The sequence below is a fragment of the Galeopterus variegatus genome, unplaced genomic scaffold (assembly GCF_000696425.1).
Source record: "Galeopterus variegatus unplaced genomic scaffold, G_variegatus-3.0.2 Scaffold2221, whole genome shotgun sequence".
Taxonomy (NCBI): domain Eukaryota; kingdom Metazoa; phylum Chordata; class Mammalia; order Dermoptera; family Cynocephalidae; genus Galeopterus; species Galeopterus variegatus.
Genome location: NW_007728332.1, coordinates 96,765 through 116,857, shown reverse-complemented (window position 1 = coordinate 116,857; position 20,093 = coordinate 96,765). Strand labels below are relative to the sequence as shown.

The following is a 20,093-nucleotide window of genomic DNA, read 5'->3' as shown; positions in this document are numbered from 1 at the left end:
CCTATATAGGATCCGAACCCACGGCCTTGGTGTTATCAGCACCGCACTCTACCAAGTGAGCCGCGGGCCGGCCCCTAGTGCAGTACTTCTACCATAGTGTTTTATAACTGTCGGGTCTGTCCTCCTGCATCCCCGTGAAGTAGCATTCGCATGCAAGTCCCCAGCACAAGCCGCCTGCGGTTGGTTCCTTGTTGACCGATTTCTAGGACAGTGGTTCTTGACTGGGGGTGATTTCATCCCTTAGGGGACATTTGGCAATGTCTGGAGACACTGATAGTCGTGACTAGTGGGGCATGTGCTACTGTCATCTAGTGGGTGGAGGCTGGGGTGCTATTAGACACCCTCCAGTACACAGGACAGCCCCACCATGTTGTCCAGCCCCAAATGGCAGTAGTGCTGAGGGTGAGAGACCCTGCTCTAGGATGAAGTGCAAAACCTTAGGGTGCTAAAGAAAAAATGTCTCAACAAAAAGATGAAATTATTTAAATACGGAGTTCTCAAGTAATGTATAAAGATTTTCAGCGTTGAAGAGCTTCATTTTCACTCTAAACTGTCCCAGTTCTTTTTGAGGCTTATTTTTAATATTTATTCAGAAGCTGTCTTGTGGAGAAAACATGTGCCCCCAGTGCTTATGAATGGGTTAGCAGGTACCTGCAGTGATTGAGACACAAAGCTGAAGTGGTGAAAAGGATAGTAGAACTAAGCTCTTCATTGACTTTAGAAATCTTGTCATCTAGGGCTGGCCTGTGGCTCACTGGGGAGAGTGTGGTGCTCATAACACCAAGGCCATGGGTTCGGATCCCTATATAGGGACGGCCGGTTAGCTCACTCGGGAGAGCGTGGTGTTGACAACACCAAGTCAAGGGTTAAGATCCCCTTACCAGTCACCTTTAATTTAAAAAAAAAGAAAGAAAGAAAGAACGAAATCTTGTCATCTATTTCTTCTCATTTGCAGCCTGCCTAATAGCAGGGGACTACCCAAACAGTTTTTTTTTAAGGAGGTTTGGGGATAGATGGTGTCCTTTTTTTTTTTTTGTCTTTTTTCGTGACCGGCAACGGATCGCAACCCTCAGTGTCGCGCCCGCACCGGACCGGGACCGGCAACGGGATCGCAACCCTCGGTGTTGCGCCTGCACCTCGCTCAGCCAGAGAGCGGCCGGTCTGCATGTGGGATCCGAACCCTCGGCGGGAGCGCCGCCACACTCTCAAGTGACGCACTGTAGCAGTGCGCCACCGGGCTGGCCCGATGGTGTCTTTTTTAAGACTCTTAAAAAGAATTTAACTGTATAATCCTCAGAAAAGGCCTTTTGTTTTATGTAGGTTAGCAAATGATGAAAACTCTAGTGCTGCCCTCAACACCAGTGCACACATGCACACACACACCCACAAGCAGTAGCCCTCATATACTTGTATCCTCTTCACTGTCTTCAGCCAAACATCTACTACTGCGTCAGGGACACAGTCCACATTGATCTATCAAAATAGTTAAGGCTCCCACATGAGGGACCTCTTTCCTACATTATGGATTGACTGGGTACAGAAGACCCATTCAAATGAGTGTACCAAATGATCTACATTAAGTAAATTCACAATTTAGCGTAGATACTGAATTAAGTGGGGCTGCTAATATATTAGAAAATTAGAATATTGAAGGATGAATTGTTGCTGACTCTAGTACAACATCAGACTGACTTGCAAAACCAAGTAATTGGAAAGTAACGTCCTATCATACTGAAAAGTTTTAGTGTATAGGCAAACACAAAAAACACCAGAAAGAAGGTTTTGATTCTTCTCTTCAGGGTTGGCTATGTTATATGAATTTCTGTTTTATAATCCAATTTTCAGAAAACTCATATTTCGAAAGTTCAGAAATTTGAGTAGGAGAAAAAAGAAATGTTTTAGGAAATGTGAGGAAAAAGAGACAGTAACTCATATTCTCAAATAGTCCCTGTTGATGCTAGCAATTTCAAACTAGTCTCTGGAAAATATTATACCGGTATTGGAATTGGGCTGGAGAAGTCGTTTTCGTCTTTACCAGGGAAACTGCTTTGGTAAACGAAATGGTTTACATCTAAAGAGACAATTTTTTTGTATTTGGTTTATGGCAAATAGAAAATATTATTTAGCTCCACATTAAATTTCAAAATCAAGAAATACTTTTTTTTCAGTAGGTGTTAGATTACAGTGACGGGTCGGCCTTTCAGGTTGGTATTAATTTGTTCAGTTTTGGAACTGCCTATACATGTAGCACATGTGTCTTTTAGTTTGCTGAAGGAAGATTGAAATATCTGTACTGATTTTGGTGGGTTCTCTGAGATGATGTCTGGCTTACAGTTGGTTTAACCTCTTCTTGTCTTTGTTACTTTGGGATTTCATGTCAAAACAGTTTAAGCAACAGATACTATATTTAAGAAGCTGTTTCAAGGATTATAATTGTAGAGAATAGAATGATAGACATATGTAAATGAGGACATGAATAAAGAATATTTAATTGCATTCCTCTGAATTTTTTCAGCCAAGTTCTACAGAAATTTTGGAGTATTCATCAGATAGTGAAAAAGAAGATGACTCAGAGAATGTCCTGTTCATTGATTCAGAATCCCCTCACAAATACCATGTGGACGTTGGAACAGATGCAAGACAAATTGTGGAGACACTCATAGACCCAAGGGTGAAATCGACAGAGGACATCTTGTGTACACCCCGGAAACAGACAGCTAAGTTTCCCAGGACTCCAGAAAATTCAGGAAAGAAGACGAAGCTTTTAAGGTTAAATTATACCTTTTAAAATTCTTTTTTCAGCTTTTCTGTTTTTTTAAGAACCCAAATATCTAAAATGCTAATTTAAAAATACTAGTTTTGGGGATGGAAAATTGGCAGAATATAATTGTAATTCCAAAAAGCCATTATTGAAGTCCTAAGTTCTGGAGCTGATTTATGGAATTGTTCATTCAAGTTGAGCATTCACAGATTCAGTCATGACCAGCTTACATGACTGCTTTCCTTAATGGAGATTTGTTATTTGGTTTATCAAATTTTATTGAGTACTAGTGTTCCAAGTGATGCCTTAGATGTTAGAGACAAGAGAATCATTGTTCTGTTCTTAAGTGACTTATAGTCTAAAGAAGGAAATAGAAATAATATAGACCATGTCAGGTTACCTTTATGAGTGTGCTGCGAGAGGCTGGCCAGGGCAACACCTCTGAATGCAAAGAAGTATGAGAGCAGAGACTCATGGGCAACAAGCAGCTGGTGTGCCTGCGGAGAGCCACAGTGGAGGAGCACTAGAGTGTCAGTCAGCACTGGGCATGGGGGGCCAGGCAGGGAGCATGACTGAGCCTGTAGGGAACTGTCCCAAACCTGTGTCACACAAGGTCTCTTTGTTGGTTTGTTTTATGTAAGTATGCATGTATTTGTATTTTATTTATTTTATAATTTACTTGTACATATTTGTGGGGAACAGTGTGTTGTTTCAATACATGCATATACTCCACAGTGAATCACTTAGAGTAGATAGCATAGTTTTGTACCTGTTAGTCCAGCACTTTTTCTACTCCTCCCCCCCTCCCCTCCTGGCCTCTGATAACTATTATTCTCTCTACTTCTATGAGTACCACTTTTTTCTTATATTCCACATATGAGTGTGATCATACAGTATTTGTCTTTTTGTGCCTGACTTATTTCACTTAACATGATGGCTTCAGGTTCCATTCATGTGGCTGCAAATGGTAGGGTATCATTTTTTCACAGCCGAATAGAATTCCATTTTGTATATATACCACAATATTTTATCCATTCATCAATTGATGGTCATTTAGATTGATTCCATCTCTTGGCTATTGTGAGCAGTAAATATGGGAGTGCAGTTGTCTTTTTGGTATATTGATTTCATTTCCATTGGGTATATACCCAGTAGTGGGATAGCTGGGTCATAAGGTATGTGTCTATTTTTAGTTCTTTGAGGCACCTCCATACTGCTTTCCACAATGGATGTACCAATTTACATTTCCACCGGCAATGTAGGAGAGTTCCCTTTTCTCCATGTCCTTGCCAGCATTTGTTATTCTCTGTCTTATTGATAATAGCCATTCTAACTGGAGTGAGATGATATCTCAGTGTGGTACTAATTTGCATTTCCCTGGTAATTAGTGATTTTGAGCATTTTTTCCTGTGCTTATTGGCTGTTTGTATGTATTCTTTTGAAACATGTCTGTTCAGGTCCTTTGCCCATTTTTAAATTGTGTCATTTATTTTTTTGCCGTTAAGTTGTTCGAGTTCCTTATATATTCTGGATATTAGCACCTTGTGTGATGTGTACTTCACAAACACTTTCTCCCATTCTGTAGGTTCTCTCTTCACTTTGTTGGTTGTGTCCCTTGCTGTACAGGAGCTTTTTAGTTTGATGTAGTGCCATTTGTCTATTTTCACAACTCTCCAGGGTTGGATGTGTATATACTTAGAATTGTTATATCCTGTTGTCTAATTTATTCCTTTGTCATTATATAATGACCTTCCTTATATTTTTTTACTTTCTTTGGCTTTAATCCATTTTATCTGATATAAGTATAGCTTCTCCTGCTATTTTTTGGTTTCCATTTGCATGAAATATCTTTTTCCATTCCTTCACTTTCAGTTGGTGTGTGTCTTTATAGGTGAAGTGAATTTCTCATAGGTATCATATTGTTGGGTTTTTTTGTTTGTTTGTTTTTGTTTTTTGTCCTTTTCGAGACCGGCCGCACCGCGCTCAGCCAGTGAGCGCTGTGAGCGCACAGGTCATCCCTATATAGGATCCGAGCCCGCGGCGGGAGCGCTTCCGCGCTCCCAGCGCCACACCCTCCCGAGTGCGCCACGGGCTCGGCCCTCATATTGTTGGTTTTTGATTTATAATCCGCTCAGCCACTGTGTGTCTTTTAATTGGGACATTTAACCCATTCACATTTAGAGTTATTATTGATATACAGGGACTTGTTACTGACATATTGCTCTTTTTTTCTGGTTGTTTTGTAGGTCCTTTTTAACCTATTTTATAGTCTTAAACTGTCTTCCTTTTTGGTTAAAATGAGGCTTACAAAAAATATGGTTATAACAGATTATTTTAGACTCATAACAACTTAACTTTTTTATCTAAGAAAAACAAAATACCAAAGCCAACTCTACTCTTGGTGTCATTTCCCCCCAATTTTTGACATTTTGTTGTTTCAAGATACGTCTTTTAATATTGCCTGTTTCTTATATGGGTGTTGTATTTGTTGTTGTCTTGTTACATTTGTCCTGCAGTCTTCATACTTAGGATATAAGTGTTTATTCACCACCCTTACCATACTGGAGTATTCTGAGGTTGTTTGTGAACTTACTTTACTAATGAGTTATGTACCGTCAGATGTTTTCTTGCTACTCCTTAGTATCATCTTCTTTCAGATGGAAGACTCCCTTTAGCATTTCTTATAAGGCATGTCTAGTGTTGATGAATTTCCTTAGCTTTTGTTTATCTGGGAAAAACTTTATTTCTCCCTCACATTTGAAGGTTAGTTTTGATGGGTACAGAATCCTTGGCTGACAGTTTTTTCCTTCAGCACCCTGAATATATCATCACATTCTCTTCTGGCCTGTAGGGTTTCTACTAAGAAATCCATTGAGAGATATATTGGCACTCTGTTGAATGTTATGTGTTTCTTTTCTCTTGCTGCTTTTTTGTATGATTCCTTTGTCTTTTGTTTTTAATAATTTGCTTATGATGTTCCTTGGGGTGTTCTTCTTTGTTCTGAATTTGATTAGTGACCTCTGAGCTTCCTGTACCTGACGCTGTCATCTTTCTCTATATTTGGGAAGTTTTCAGTCATTGTTTTCTCGAATATGCTTTCTAGGTCTCTTCCTTTTTCTTCTTTTCTGGGTATGCTGATTATGTAGGGTTGTTTCACTTGAGGGAGTCCCATCTTTGCCGTATGTCTGTATATTTGTTTTCTTTTTTCTTTTTGCTCCTTTGATGGGTTATTTCATATGTTCTGTCTTCAAGCTCACCAATTCTTTCCTGTATTTGATCAGTTCTCTGTTGGAGCTTTATATGGAGTTTTTCAATTCAGATAATGTATTCCTTATTTCTAGAATTTCTGGGTTTTAAAAAAAGTGATTCTATACCTTTGTCATGTTTCTTGTTGTTTTCCTAAATTGTTTTTTAGATATCATTTAATTTTCTATCTGTGTTTTTTTTTGTGACTCCCTGAACATCCTTAAGAGGGTTATTGTGAATCCTCTGTCATGCATTTCATAAATCCACCACTGTCCTGGGTCCATTGCTGGTGTTTTGTTTGTTTCATTTGGTGGTGTCATATTTCTCTGTTTTTTGTTGATCTTTGTCTCTTTACGGTGATGCCTGGTCATTTGAGGAGACTGCTACCTCTCCCAGGTTTTATTGGTGTTCTTTGGTGGTGCTCAACCTTTTCTGGTTTATATCAGAGATCTATCTCTGGTCTTTGGTTGGTTTTTTTTTTTTTTTCTTCTTCTTCCCATTCTGTGGTGTATTATTAGCTACTACTGCTGCTTAAACTCTGCACTGGAACTAATTTGGTGTCCTGTTTTTAATTCCCAAGTTGGGAGATCTTTTCACCAGAACTGAGCTCAGTGCTTGAGCTAAATTGCTGCTTTGTATTTGATTCTCTGGGGAAGGCTTTTTGTGCATAATGGAGTTTAATTGTTGGCCTTTTAGCCACTTCTGGATCTTGTGAGGTCCCCACAGACACAACTGCGCTGCATTGGAATTCTGCCCTAGGACTGAGTCTTTCCTATAAACTTCAGCCCATGCAGTTCTGTTGCCCTGACCAGTCACCACTGAGTGTGCCCATGCCAATCGTAAGGCAGCTCAGCTGCCGCACTGTGCCCCAGTGTTCCCCCAGCAGGCCAGCCTTCCGTTCCCCAGCACTCCAAATGCTTCCTGTGGGGCATGCCATGCACAAGTCTCTTATGATGACTCACTGACCTCTGGTGTGGTGCTCTGAGGCCCTTTTCTCCCTTCCATGCTCCAGGCAGCATCACACAGAGGGCATTGCTGCAGCTTTGCCCCTCTGCTGGCCTCCAGGTACTGCAGTTGCTCCTGCACCACACCACCTTGGAAGCGGCTGGGGCTCGGAAAGGTCAGAGTGTTCCCTTCTCAGTCTCACTGCTGCCTCTCATAGCTTCATGAACTCTGCAGGTCTTTCCTCCTTTTCCCCGAGCTCCAGTGGTCCCAGAATGGCAGTCTTAGCTTTTTAATAGTTGTATCAGTTGTTGCAGGGGAATGATAGTTTATTGGTTGTGGTGGGGAATGATACTGGGGATTGTCTGTTCTGCCATTTCGATGTTCTTTGTTTTTTAAATAAGAACAAAAAATGCCAAACAAAAACAAAATGAAAGTGAGGGGGAACCTGTGGGAAGCCAGTACCACAAGAACAAAGGTAGTAGAGTTTTGAGTTGAAGGAGTTTCAGTAGAAAGAGTCATGTGGCAATGAAGAACTCAGGTTCTGGATCCACTGACGAGAGTTCCACAGCAAGAGAGGGTGAGCCCGGGGGCATTGTGGGCAGACCATGGCTGATGTAGGATCTGGGTTCCAGGCAGGGGCGCCTCAGCTGCTAGTGGTCTGGAAGGGATCGAGCATCTAAAGAGGTTGCACAAAATTGGAGAGACAGGCACTGAGGACAACGGGAGGGCCCAGTGCACAGAGAGGTTGGGATCATGGCTCTGTCAAGTGTCCTGAAGAGGAAGTGGGGGTGGGGGAGGCCTGTCTTGAGCGAAAGAGCAGAGGGAAGAGCATAAGGAGTGACTGAGTCCAGTGGGACAGATGTGGCGTGGTGAGTCAGTTCACGGCTGCTCACCATAATTGTTTTTTTCGTAAAATAAGACATTAAGGCCTTACGTCCAAAATGAAGAAGTTGCAGCCTCAAAGGAGAATGGTGTTGTTTTATAATAGCTTCTGGGTAGAAAGGAAGGCAAGCCCATTGGAAGGATTAAAATGGCCTTGTTGGTGAAGATGATGCCATGCAATTTCAGAAAGTCATGTCCGCGTCCTTACTGAGGGCCTACTGTGTGCCAAGCAGTGTTTCATGTGCATGAGACAGGGCAGTAGCAAAGGTGAGCCAAGCCCCTGCCTGTGCTGGATGGAAGGCTGATTAGGTGCCAAGAAGTAAAGTAGACAAGATGTCAGAAGAAGATAAACTTTATGAAAAAGAAGTGGAACAGGGGGCTAGAGAATGTCCCAGAGTTGAGGGGAGGGCATTTTAGTCTTAAACAGGGGTCAGGGAAACTCCTGAGCAGTTGACATATTGAGCAGCTGGAAGATTGGAGCTCCTGTAAGCTGTGATGAGTCAGGAAGGGTGTGCAGGAGACTGGGTGGTTCCATTTTTCTTCGGTGTGAAAATCATGAGCCTTTTGACTATTTTCATTTAGACATTGTATATCTGAGTAGGAACATGAGTCTGGACTTCACAGGCAGGCCTGGTGCTGGGGATGTGAATTTGTAGGCTTCAGTGTCTGGGTGATTTTAAAGCATGAGCTAGGTCAGTTTGCAGAGGATCTGGTGCAGATTGAGAGGAGAATCTGTCCGAGGCCTGTGCCCTGGGTGCTCTGCAGAGGCTGGGGTGTGGAGGAAGAGGCTGCTGAGGGAGGAACTAAAATGAGGGGAGTGTGTTGTCCTGGAAGCAAGGGAAGTGGCGTCTTTATGAGAAGAGAGGGCAACTGACTGTGACGGGCGCTGCTGGGGCTGGCCACCACGATTTCACTGGGAAGGGCAGGGTGTGGAGCCATCTCAGTGGAGTGGTCAGGCTAGCCAGACTGCTATGGACTCAAGACAGAGTGAAAGGAGAAACTGAAGACCGCATGATAGAGCTTTTTGGAGGAGTTTTGCTTTAAGGGAAGCATATCAATAGGGTGTTATTTGGAAGGGAATATGAGGATCATGGTTTCTTTTTTTAAGACGGGAGATACTCAAGACAGAGTGAAAGGAGAAACTGAAGACCGCATGATAGAGCTTTTTGGAGGAGTTTTTCTTTAAGGGAAGCATATCAATAGGGTGTTATTTGGAAGGGAATATGAGGATCATGGTTTCTTTTTTTAAGACGGGAGACGTTTCAGCATTGCTGGGAGAAGTCCAGGAGAGAAGGGGAATCTGCTGAGGCAGGGAAGGGAGAGGACAACTGATGGAGTTGTCTCTGACACGGTGAAGAGAGGGCACAAAGAGGGTGCACCCCATCAGGAGCACAGACAGGCTATCCGTGGACAGGTGGAGAGTGGAGTCCATGCAGGTGCAGGTCAATCCATGTGGCTAGGGAACAAGTTCTTTCTGGTCACTTCTATTCCAGCACCATAGGAAGCTCCTCCATCAGGAGGTGGAGAGGGTGAGGGGAGATTATGTAGTATGGTCATGGCGTGGAGGTGAGTGCACTGTGGAGGTGCTCTGGGTTGTCTGACAGCATGAGGTTCTGCTGGGAGGAGTGGTCATGAGTTGAGTGTGAGACCAACCAGCCAGTGTGGATTCAGTCCTGCAGCTGCGAATGTGGAGCAGGCAGAGCATGGGGACTGTCCAGTGATATGTTGAAAGGGGTTGATAGAAGTTCTGAGAGCACAATGATAATAATGCCTGTGAAGACTGAACTGGGTAAGGTAAGAGTAAGAAGAACATGCAGGGTGTGGATACAGTGAGTTGGGGTAGGACCAACTGCTGGTGGCTTGGGAAGAGGTTGGTCAAACACTTCTGGAGTTGGGCTACTAGAGGTGGCAAGCTGGAACAGTAAGGATGATGCATGCTTAGAACTGAGTTAATGGAGAGAGGCAGTTTATAATTTCGAGATTTAGAGATGACCATGGGGATTGGTGGTTTAGGTGGGTGGAGGACACACTCTTGGAGAGGAGGGGTTCAGGGAATGGGAGGTAGAGGCATTGAAGCTTGGCAGGCACTGAAATAAACAGGAATGGGGACCAGGAAATAAGCCTTCTGAGGGTGGGGGTGGGGGGACAGTGCTGCAGGGTGCCTGCCTGGGGCGTGGGCAGTCACATTAGGGCTGGAGCATAAGGGTGGTCTGGAAGCTGCAGTGAAGAGCAAGAATGTCCCTTCCTGGGCTTTCAGGCCCACTGGCAAGAGGGGAGGAAAGAGATGACAGTGCTGTGCAAGGTCACGGCTGGGGTGTCCTCCCAAGAGGAAACAGGACGGCAAAGGGAGTGTTCATAGAAGTGACTGAAGCAGCTCCAGCAATATGCAACTGATTGTCTTCTTGTGATTCTAAGAAAAACTAAGTGAGGGAGGCCTGTTTTGTGGTCAGCTTTTTAAAGTTCCTGTATTTACTTATTAAGAATCAGGTTGGTGTGACTCAGATTGTCAGTCTCAGGCATCTAAACTGGAAGACTTTTGTGTTTTTGCACTGACTGGCAAGGCTCATGATTGCCCATCTCCCTTTGGTGAAGGAAGGGGTGGCAGTTTTCTGACCTCCTGGAGCAGAGAAAAAGGCAACGTATTTTGGCTCATAGTCTGGTTTGTAAAGAAGGCACTGGAGAGTCATGCTTCTAGAGAGCTAAGAAAATCTCTTATCTCATCTAGTAATGCCTAGAAAACAGTTTTGCATTAAACATTTGATTTGTTGAAGTGAACTTATCAAAATGCTGAAAATGCAGATGTCCTGATAATGCTCTCATTAAAAGATCATCTTTTGACACAAAGGGACAACGGGCCTGGCTAAGGGGGAAAAAAAGTGGGTGTAAGGAATAGACTTTCATTATCTAGCATGAATAGAGCAGCGATTAAAATATATATATATATTTTTTTAAACTTGATAAGGACTAGCTAGTGGAAGGATCAAGGGAAGAGGTCGTTGGCATTTTAAGGCTGGAGTACATTAGCCCTTTTCCTTAGGTTTGCTCCATGGTAAACGTTACTCAATCTCTTTGGACTTTTTTATTTTCATTTTTTAAAATTCATGGCACTGTTTAAAGGTATAACTAATAAAAGGCAATACAAAATTGTTTAGATATTTAAGTGTGTTGTTAATAATAAAGCCATAAGTCCCCAGTCTTATGATCAAATTATATTTCATGGTGTCTACATGTGCCAGAAAACAAAACTTGAAAATATTATGCCACGTCCATTTTAATTATTTTCTTTACCTTGTTGTATAGTGTATTAAAAATACTTTAATGAGTTATTTTGATTGGAAGTAAGTTGAAATATTTTTGAATCTTTATTCTTTTTCACTTCTCCATATCGATTTTATAGAAATGTTTAACTGTGTTGAATTGATGCCAGTAATCTTTTGAGACAGTTACCAGTCTGTTAATTTCACAAGAAAGATAACTAGGATATCTTGCTCAGTGAATTCATTATATTTTTATTCTGTTGGTGTTTTGGCCTTTATCTGTGGATTACTTGGCTGGCTACATTAAAAAGAGTTAATTTGGATGTAGATGGCAGGGCCTTCTTAAACTTCCTATGTGACTTTTTTTTGTTTTTCCCAATTTGGTATAGGTCTTTACTAGAAATAGGACTGTTGATTACAGGTCATGGAGTTTCTGTTCTTAAGTTTGAATGTGGGAAGTCTGTGGGCAGAATTGTAGCAGGGGCAGCAGATGACTTGCATGGCAGTGGCAGAGCCCCTAATGCCAGAGCTCAGCTGGAGACGCAGGTTTTACCTGAGGGCTTCAGGTACTTCCACTACAGAGAGCTCCTGCGTTCATGTTAACTCTTGCTTTTACCTTCATCCTATAATTCCTACAGTTTCCTTGTGGAGTTCTAGGCTTGACTTTACCCAGATAGTACTTTCAGATTCTATTTTGTCTTCTTTTTTCCTCTGTGAAGTCATAATATTGAAAACCAACATTTAGCAAAGAATTGTCTAGATAACTGCAAAAAATACAGTGTTTTGCCTTTTTTGTGTGTTTATTATATTATAAATATCATTTAAAATAGTACTCTTTAAGAGGTACTTTCTTTCTACTTCAAAGAGATATTATTTAAATAAAACTAGATAATGTAATGATTAATGAACTGGTACATAATCTTATGAGATAATACATTGATAAATTATGTAGCACATGGCCGTAGTGGTGAGTAACAACTGATCTTGATTTCTCTTGAGAGAGATTATAGATGGGTTAGGAGGTGCTGACTTCTCTCTCTATATATATATTTATATTTATAATTTTATATTTTTATATATTTATAAATATATACATATATCAATGAATATATTCATTAATAGGTAAGGGCTCTTATGAAATGCCTGTATGTCCCTTGTTATGAATTGTCTTCCGGCCATGCACGTGGGTTTTCTTTTTTTGTAATGTTAGTATTCTTGCTGTCTGTCTGTGATTGATACCCAATTATCTCTGGATTTCAAGTAAGGGACCCCTACCCAAATGCTCTCATTTGAGTGTTCTACCTATAAATAGTTTGACAAAGTTTTGCTTGGCTGGAACTTTGAACCCACTATCCATTTATCTGTTTGCCCCCATCTGCTCAGTCCACTGTTAACCCCTTCCCTCAATCTCCCACCCACCATGCCATGGCTCATAGCTATCTTTGTGTCCCTGGTACCTATCAAAGTGCTAGGTGCCGGCATGTAGCAGGCCACAGGTAAATGAACAGGAAATGAATAAGTGAACTAATAAAGGGATTAAACATATTCAGCTATCATATTTCTAAGAATATGATGTTCTTAGGCAGCAATATTAGCCAATATTTGTAAGAATCATAAAACCAAGATACCAAAAAAACTAAAAGCTTACCTAGGAGGATATGGAGAAGGAGAATATAATATCAAAAATATGTTAAAATTTTCATTTTTTATCTATTTGTCTTGTTGGGGGTATAAAATATAAATGTTCCAACTATTCAGAAGCTTTTCTTTTAACTAAACTTTTTACATTATAATTCATAAACAGAGGCGGGCTAGCTGAAAGACTAAACGGACTGCAGAATCGAGAGAGATCTGCCATTTCTTTGTGGAGACATCATTATGTTTCTTATCAGAGGACACTTTCAGGTAAGGCTTGCACAGGCATCTGAGATGGTGGGTAAAAAACATTGTAGTTGGGCCGGCCCGGTGGCGCACTGCTATAGTGCGCCACTTGGGAAGCGCGGTGGCGCTCCCGTCGAGGGTTCGGATCCCACATGCAGACCGGTTCCCGCTCACTGGCTGAGCGAGGCGTGGGAGCAACGCTGAGGGCTGCGATCCTGTTGCCGGTCCCGGTCCGGTACGGGGGCGACACTGAGGGTTGCGATCCGTTGCCGGACACGGAAAAAAGACAAAAAAAAAAAAACATTGTAGTTAAAAGTATTTTTACATTAAAATTATGAAGTTAATTACTGCTATTTTCAAGACTTTTTTAAAAATTAATTTTCCCCCATCATTCTTTTTATTTAATTTTTTGAGACGAAAAGCTGCATAATTAATGTGTACAACTTGATGAGTTTTGAAAGTAAGTATACACCCATGAAACCATCACTACAGTCTGTGCCATGAACTTACTCATAACCTCCAAAAGTTCCATTCTGCTTACTTATCTATCATTATTATTTTTTGTGTTTGATAAGAACACTTAACATGAGATCTACCCTCTTAGCAAAATTTAAAGTATACAATACAGTGTGCTTAACTATAGGCAGTATGCTGTACAGTAGACCTCTATGACTTGTTTATCTTGTATAAGCAAACTTTGTGTCCTTTGACTAATACCTCTCTCTTTCCCTTTTCCCCTGGCCCCCAGCAGTCACCATTCTACTCTCTGCTTCTGTAGCCAAAGCATTTATTCAAGAAGAAGAAGTAAAAGGCATCCAAATTGGAAAAAAGGAAGTCAAATTGTCTCTGTTTGCAAATAATATGATCTTGTATCTAGAAAACCCTAAAGACTCCCCACATATGCAAAATGTTAGCACCAATAAACTAATTCAGCAAAGTTGCAGGATTCAGTCAATGTGCAAAAATCAGTTGCATTTCTATATGCTAACAATGAGATATCTGAAAAGGAAATTAAGAAAGCAATCCCATTTATAATAGGATCAAAAAGAATAAAATACTTTGCAATAAACTTAATCATGGATGTGAAAACTTGTACTCCAAAAACTGACTTTTTTTCTTCTTCTTCAGGTGTCTTAAAGGTCTCAGAAATTGTTCTAAGAGATGAGCCTGTTCTTACAAGGTCATTAGATCCCTCCTGAGAGTTTCTCTTAGTTCACAGAAGACTTATTGTTGAAAGGTCTGACTTAGAGTGTTCTATATTAGACCTTTTTCTTGCTAAATCTAAGCAGTGGCTTTCAAACTTTTACGACTGCTACCCATCCAACACAGACATGCATGCGCGCGCACATAAACACACCCCTCTGAGACAAACATTTTACGAACACTAACCTTAGTATGTGTGTGATACAATCTGATATATTCTTTTATTTTTACCATAATCCTGGTCTCACGAAATTGATTTTAGGAGTCCTCTAATGAGTTGCAACACAAACTTTGAAAGCTGCTACTACAAGCAAGTGACTGAAAGGTCTTGTTTCTTAACAAATTGTTTGGTATAAAAATTATTCCACATATCTAGAAAAGCTCCCTTTCCTCTGAAACAATGCTTTTTTCAAGGTTTCTTCCTGTGTGGTCTCTTAATCTGGAGTGGGGGAGGCATGTTCACTTATTCCAAATCTACTATTAATAGTCTCGGGGGAGGGGGGGTCCTTGGAATATGCGTTTTAATAAGCTCCCAGATGATTTTTGCACATGCTGGAGTTTGAGAAACACTGCTCATAGAGTTGATTCCCCCCTTGCCTCCGTCCACTCTGAGTAATATATTCTACCAGATAGAACACTCAACAATTATGTCCTCAACTATTACACATTTCTTCAGAAGACCTTTCAATTCTTATCTCATTTATTGCTTTTAAAATCCTTTCCTACCTGTGTCTTAGAAGTTGTCTTCTTTTGTTCACATTCTTGTATTAGAGTATTATAATTTGAAGTATGTGTATCAGGATGGCTTGATGCATAATGACCCAAGAGTACTCCTCCTTTAATAGAATTCTGTGGGTCAGCCCATTGTTATAACTTTGTTCCTTGCTATTTTTTTGTATCAAGGATTATGATATTAAATGATCGTCTTTATTTTTTTTATTTTTATTTTTCCTTTTTGTCTTTTTTCGTGACCGGCAATGGATCACAACCCTCAGTGTCGCGCCTGTACCGGACCGGGACCGGCAACAGGATCGCAACCCTCGGTGTTGCGCCCGTACCTCGCTCAGCCAGTGAGCGGCCGGTCTGTATGTGGGATCCGAACCCTCGGCGGGAGCGCCGCTGCGCTCTCAAGTGGTGCACTGTAGCAGTGCGCCACCGGGCCGGCCCTAAATGATCGTCTTTATAACTTATTTGATCAGTCAGAAATCCAGGCATACGTAAATAATGTTCCCTCATATTATTCAGGGAAGTCTTTATAACATACTGGCTTTGGCACAAAAAAGAATTTAGTGGTACTCATAATTAAAAGCCACAGGGAAAAGACTTCATATGTAAGGCATATTGGTTTTGAAAAGGCTGGCAGACATTCTCCATGTGGTAACTCCCAGCTTCAAATCCAATAAAAAGAATGCTTGCTTTTCCATTCTCTTAGAAATACCTGAAACAGCCTTCACTGGTCTGGCTGGGGCAGGAGTCCCACCTTGAACTAATTCCAATCACTTTGGCCAGGGTGGAACTCAGTTGATAGTACTCTACCAGCCATATGTTTCACTTGTGACTTTTTTATTTTCATACTTATTTAATAAAAATCAGCAAGAACAATTTGTGATTCTACAATACATTTTCTCATTTTAATCTTTTAGTGATCCTTCATGTTCTGCTATTTATAAATAGTTGCATGTGCATATTTAACCTCTCAAATGCAAATAATCTTGAACTGGAGTGATTACTTTTGCCCATAATCTACCCACCTCCACCTCTAAATAGTTTCCATTTAATCTTTGTGTCACTCAGTCATTTTGAATTTAGTTTGGGGTTCTGTGCATTATAATTTTCTTTCGTTCTGCCTGAACCAGAAAAATATGGCCTTGCCACTTAAATTCTCAAACATGTTCCTTCTTCCTGTTTTGCTTTTGCCTCCCTTCTTTTGAAGTAATTACACAAGTAAATGGTGAGCTTAGATTTCTTTGTGACTGAATATAAATATTTGTGCTATTGGGTTTCAGCAAGGCCACTCTCAGTTCTCTCATAGAAATTTGTGTTGAGCGGTTGGGGTTGGTGTGAACTATAGGATGAAAAGGAGGGAGTTGGAAGAATGGGGGCAACAGGAGCCTAATGGACGGGTGACTGGGATGCAGCTATGCCCTGGCGTCTGGTCACAGCAGACTTGAAAGGCCAGGACACTGGAAGTACCATTTACGTGCATCAGTGTTCATGCTGTACCCTTGCTTCCTTTTCTCTCTCGAAAAGACGGTATGCTAATTCTTTGAAAGCTCTTAGAGATCTTCTAGTCTGAGCTCCTCTGTGGGAGATGAAAAGCATGCGTCCTCAGGGACATGAATGACTTGCTCTGTTATTCAGGCAATTGAAGGGGAGACAGGGATGCAGCCTGGCCTCGTGGCTCCCTGTGCCATCCATGCTTTTTCAACTTGCCACACTTCTGCTGTATGAAAATTTTTTCACCCCTCTGCCAGTATTCTCTTGATGTTGCTATTGAGGAATAACCAAATAGTCCAAATTGGACATCGTGTGTTCATAAGGTATCTATTCTGAATTTTATTGACTTGATGTATTGTAAATATCTTCAAGATAGGAGCAGAACTTTGGCAAACTTTAAATTGGACCATACATTTAAGAAATAGTTGAGGGAAAACTTTTGTTCATTCTCTTTCCTCCTTCAGCATTATCCTTATTGTATTATCACAGTTGGAGGTTTACTATCTGTGGGTGGAATGCTGAGGGCATACTAGATATTAAATCATTTTTATGCAAGATAATCCTCTAAGACAGTTTGCTTTCCTTACTTTCCAGATGAAGAAATTGTAGGTTGAGCATATGCTACAGGTAAGCCAGCCCAGATATGAAACCTCTCTCAAGTCCATATTCTTATTCCCTAATCTGTGCAGGCCTTCATTAGTTGAAAGTTAGGGTTAAGAAGATAAGGGATTAAGAAATCAGCAGAATTAGAAATCTTAACACAAATATGGTTTTTCTTCTGGGAAAAAAAGTAGCCTTTCAAAGTGTAGGCCTGATGGCATCCTTGAGATAGCACTAATTTGAGCAGCGTAGTACATGATTTGAAGGTTGCAATGGCTGTGTAAATTGTAGGATGTCCTAAAACTTTATGATTTTGATAGGGTGGTGGCCTCCGTTTAGTGACAGTGTGACAAATATTTTCATATGTTTGAAATCAAAGTTTTGTTTTTTTTTTTTGTCTTTTTGTCTTTTTCCGTGTCCGGCAACGGATCGCAACCCTCAGTGTTGCCCCCGTACCGGACCGGAGACCGGCAACGGGATTGCAACCCTCGGTGTTGCTCCCGCGCCTCGCTCAGCCAGTGAGCGGGAACCGGTCTGTATGTGGGATCCGAACCCTTGGGCGGGAGCACCGCCGCGCTTCCCAAGCGGCGCACTTATCCAGTGCGCCACCAGGCCGGCCCCCTGAAATCAAAGTTTTTAAAACTAAAAATAGTTATAGTTTTTGTTTGTTTGGCAGCTGACTGGAACAGGGATTCAAACCCTTGACCTTGGTGTTAGAGCATCATGCTCTAACCAAGTGAGCTAACCGGCCAGCCCAGATGTTTTTAAATGAAGAAAACAACACAAAACAAAAACAGCTCTATATATTAGGAAGAGAGTAAAGGCAAAAAAGAAAAAGTGACACCAAAGAAATTGATGGGCTTCAGATAAATGATTTGTTAATATGAAATTTTTCTTCCTAGAATAGTTCCCCCTAAACTAAATAAAAAAGATTGTGGGAAGAAAATGAAAAAACAAAATTAATGAAGTTCAGTAGCCTTTACTGTCATCCAAAGCAGAGTTCTCTCAATTTTCTTTTTCCTCAACTTGCTGATCTTTATGGGATATGTTGGGTGTGGCACTATGTGTGTATGTGCGAATGGTCACTCTGGAACACCCTCTGATGCCTGTGGAGGGGATGCTACAGGTTTTCTGTGCATGTGGGCATATGCTTGTGTTCCAAAAGTAATAAATATGTCGTAATGAATGTAGTGTTTCAAGAAGCAAAGAATGAGCCTAGCTATTCCTATTGGTATTAGCAATAATAGCTCTTTTGTTAGGATTTTTTTTTTTTTTTTATTTACCTTTTTGCTTCTGGGTCATGTTCAGCTGAAAATTTATAAAGAATAGGCTGTAACTTCTGTCAGTGTCTTTTCCTTTATTTTTCTTATTAGCATATTCATTATTACAAATCATACTTATTCTTTAAGTCCCTTATCCAATTTCTCCCTTTCCCCCCACTTTCCCCCCTCTAATAACCATAGATTTGTTCTCTCCATCTGATAGATTAGCTGTTCCTCTGTTGGTTTATTGTCTAGATGATCTGTCCAGTGCTGAGACAGGTGTGGTCAAGTCCTCCCCTATTACCGTAAAGCAGATGCTTCTTCTATTACTCTGGAGTGGGCTTTGTGGAGAGAGATGACCTCTTCCTTCTTCGTCTTCGTCGTCATCGTCTTCTTCTTCTTCTTCTTCCTCCTCTTCTTCCTCCTCTTCCTCCTCTTCTTCTTCTTCCCCCCCTTCCCCCTCCTCCTCGTGTCTTTCCTTGTGTCAGTGCAGTTGAGAGTCTGGCATGCCATCTGCACAGTGGCTTTGACTGCTGCTATAGAGACTACATGCATGGAAATGGTGTTTTTGGTGTGCCCCAGGGTGGTGACAGCAGCTTGCTTAATTGTGGCTGGGTTCAGCTTCTCCTTGCCTCTGTGCCTTAGGACCCCGGCTAGGCCTTGGGCAGTGGTGGCTGTGTGCCTAGTTGTGCTGGGTTCGGCTTCCCCTGGCTCCATGCCTCACAACCCTGGCGGGGCCTTGGGGTGGTGGTGGCAGCTTGCCTAGTTGAAGTTGGGCTTGCCTTCTTCCGGCTCCATGCCTCAGGATTCTGGTGGGGCCGTGGGGTGGTGGCAGCAGCGTGCCTAGTTGAGGATGGGTTCAGCTTCCTCCAGCTCCATGCCTCAGGACCCTGGCAGGTTCCCAGGGCGGTGTCCGCAGCTTGCCTAGTTGTGGCTGGGTTAAGCTTCTCCCAGTGTCTTTTCCACCCTGTTTAACAGCATCTTGGTGCTGCCGCCTGGGAAACCTTGCTGTCTGCTATGCAACTAGCCAACCATGGGTGCCTCTTCCCATCTGATTGGTGGACAGCCCACCCCGGCCCACCTAGCCTCCAGAAAAAATAAATTCACACAAAACGATTTAGCTGCCAGACTGTATCGGATAACTTAACCCTGCACTACTAGATAGTCTGTTTAAAGTGAATAAGTTTGTATTTCAAGAGTTCTTGTTTTTTCCTTTGTTGTTTTTAAAATTTTAATTTCCTAAAGTCTTTTCGTATTGAGAATAATTATCCTGATTCTTTCCACTATGACTTTTGCAAAATTACATTCACTGCCTTATTATTTCTCTAGTGCTACATTTTATTTCTCAATGTCCCCTTCAAAGTTTTTGTTTTTAGGGCTGGCCCGTGGCTCACTTGAGAGAGTGTGGTGCTGATAATACCAAGGCCACGGGTTAAGATCCCTATATAGGGATGGCTGGTTAGCTCACTTGGGAGAGTGTGGTGCTGACAACACCAAGTCAAAGGTTAAGATCGCCTTACCTGTCATCTTTACACACACACACAAAAAAGTTTTTGTTGTTATTTGGTGGGTTTGGGGGTTTTTCTTTCCCTCTAGAGAATAAGCTCTAAGTTGGGGGGCAAAAAATCTCCTGATGCTGTTTTATTTCTCCTTGGATTTCTGGAATGCCAGACTTGAAAGTTTTTCAGAGATGATGAAAGTGAATAAGATAGAAGAGTTCAGACTGATGCTGATAATGCCAGTGACGATTCCTGTCGCAAGTCTCCTTACCTAGGCTCTGAGCAGGTGCCTTCCAGATCATAACTCTGGTTCACACAGTTGGATTATTTGTTAAACAAA

At 41.5% G+C, this 20,093-nt stretch overlaps 1 protein-coding gene across 1 annotated transcript in view; it reads left to right on the top strand.

Annotated features, from left to right (window-relative positions):
• LOC103597156 (DNA repair-scaffolding protein-like) overlaps positions 1-20,093 on the top strand; it is a 138,187-nt gene that overhangs the window by 101,595 nt on the left and 16,499 nt on the right. The window contains exons 6-7 of the mRNA XM_008580954.1: positions 2,516-2,769; positions 12,896-12,996. Of these exons, the coding sequence (XP_008579176.1) occupies positions 2,516-2,769; positions 12,896-12,996 (355 nt within the window). The remainder of the gene's footprint in view (positions 1-2,515; positions 2,770-12,895; positions 12,997-20,093) is intronic.